The sequence below is a fragment of the Monoraphidium neglectum genome, assembly GCF_000611645.1.
Source record: "Monoraphidium neglectum strain SAG 48.87 unplaced genomic scaffold scaffold02916, whole genome shotgun sequence".
Lineage (NCBI taxonomy): Eukaryota > Viridiplantae > Chlorophyta > Chlorophyceae > Sphaeropleales > Selenastraceae > Monoraphidium > Monoraphidium neglectum.
This window is the reverse complement of record NW_014010712.1, coordinates 7051-8169: the sequence shown is the minus strand read 5'-3', so window position 1 is coordinate 8169 and position 1119 is coordinate 7051. Positions and strand designations below refer to the sequence as shown.

Below are 1119 nucleotides of genomic sequence, written 5' to 3'. Positions count from 1 at the left end.
CTGCCCACCCCCCCCACACACACACACCTCCTCGCGTGCCGCGAGGCAGCAGAGGTATCCCTCCAGCTCGGATTCGTCTGCTGAGGTCAGCACGACGGGGCTCGGCCTCCCCGGCATGCTGACGGCGACGACCTGCTTGCCGTCATCTCCTTTGTACGCCGCCACGTCCTGCTGCCCCAGCAGCCGCGTGGCCTTCCGCACCGCCGCCTCTGCACGCTCAGGCTGGGCGCTCGTGCTCGCCCACCGCAGGCGAAGCAAGCTGCACTTCAGGTCCTTGAACCTCATCATCGCCGCCACGGTGCTGCTCGCCGCATTGTGCCACTGGCCGTTCGCGCTGGTGTGGCGATCCGCATCGAGCTGCGCCTGGTGCAGCACCTGACGCCCCATGTCTTCAGAGGACGCCTTGTCGGCGCGCGCCGGGCTGCGCGCCATCGCGGCGCCGGCCCGCGCCGTGCCTGTGAGCGGCGTGGAGCTTCGGCCCCCTACATTCTTGTTTCGGCCAGGACCCCGCCTTGCAGCTCCAAGGATGCGGCTGCGGCGCGGCGAAGCCTTGGCACGCCGCGGGCGTGCGACCCTGGCTGCAGGCGGCGCGCCGTAGAACGACTGCGGCCACCGCCCCCCGTCGGAGTCGGACGCATAGCCACCCAGGCCGCCTTCTCCATCGTCGTCGCTGCCTCCGCCACCACCACCTTCGCCGCCGCCGCCGCCGCTGCTGCCGCCGCTGCCGCCGCCGCTGCCGCCACCGTCGCTGCCCCCACCATCACCGCCCCCACCGTTGCCCCCGCCGCTGGCGCCGCCCCTGCGCACTGCAGGAGCCTCCCGCGCGAACGACACAGGCACCGAAGCCGCAGCCGCCACTGGAGCAGGCAGCGCGCCCTGCGCGGCCGCTGGCGGTGCTGAGGCGAGCGGTCCAGCTTGAATGGTTGCAAGCTGCGCGTCCTTGCCGCCGCGAGAGCCAGCGCCAGCATTGCCCGCATGCCGCGTATCTGGCGCCTCTTTGCCGCTCCTCACACCAGCTGCCGGCCCAGCGTCCTGTTGCTGCTGCTGCTGCTGCTGCTGCTGCTGCTGCTGCTGCTGCTGCTGCTGCTGCTGCTGCTGCTGCTGCTGCTGCTGCTGCTG

The 1119-nt window shown here is 72.0% G+C and overlaps 1 protein-coding gene across 1 annotated transcript; it reads right to left on the bottom strand.

Moving 5' to 3' along the window:
* Window positions 1-27: 27 nt before the first annotated feature.
* Window positions 28-1113, bottom strand: MNEG_11806 (hypothetical protein; the record flags this gene model as incomplete). The annotated part of the gene is made up of 1 exon (XM_014039722.1): window positions 28-1113. A coding segment is annotated over one exon (1086 nt), but the record flags the coding sequence as incomplete, so codon positions are not given.
* Between the last annotated feature and the right edge of the window lie 6 nt (window positions 1114-1119).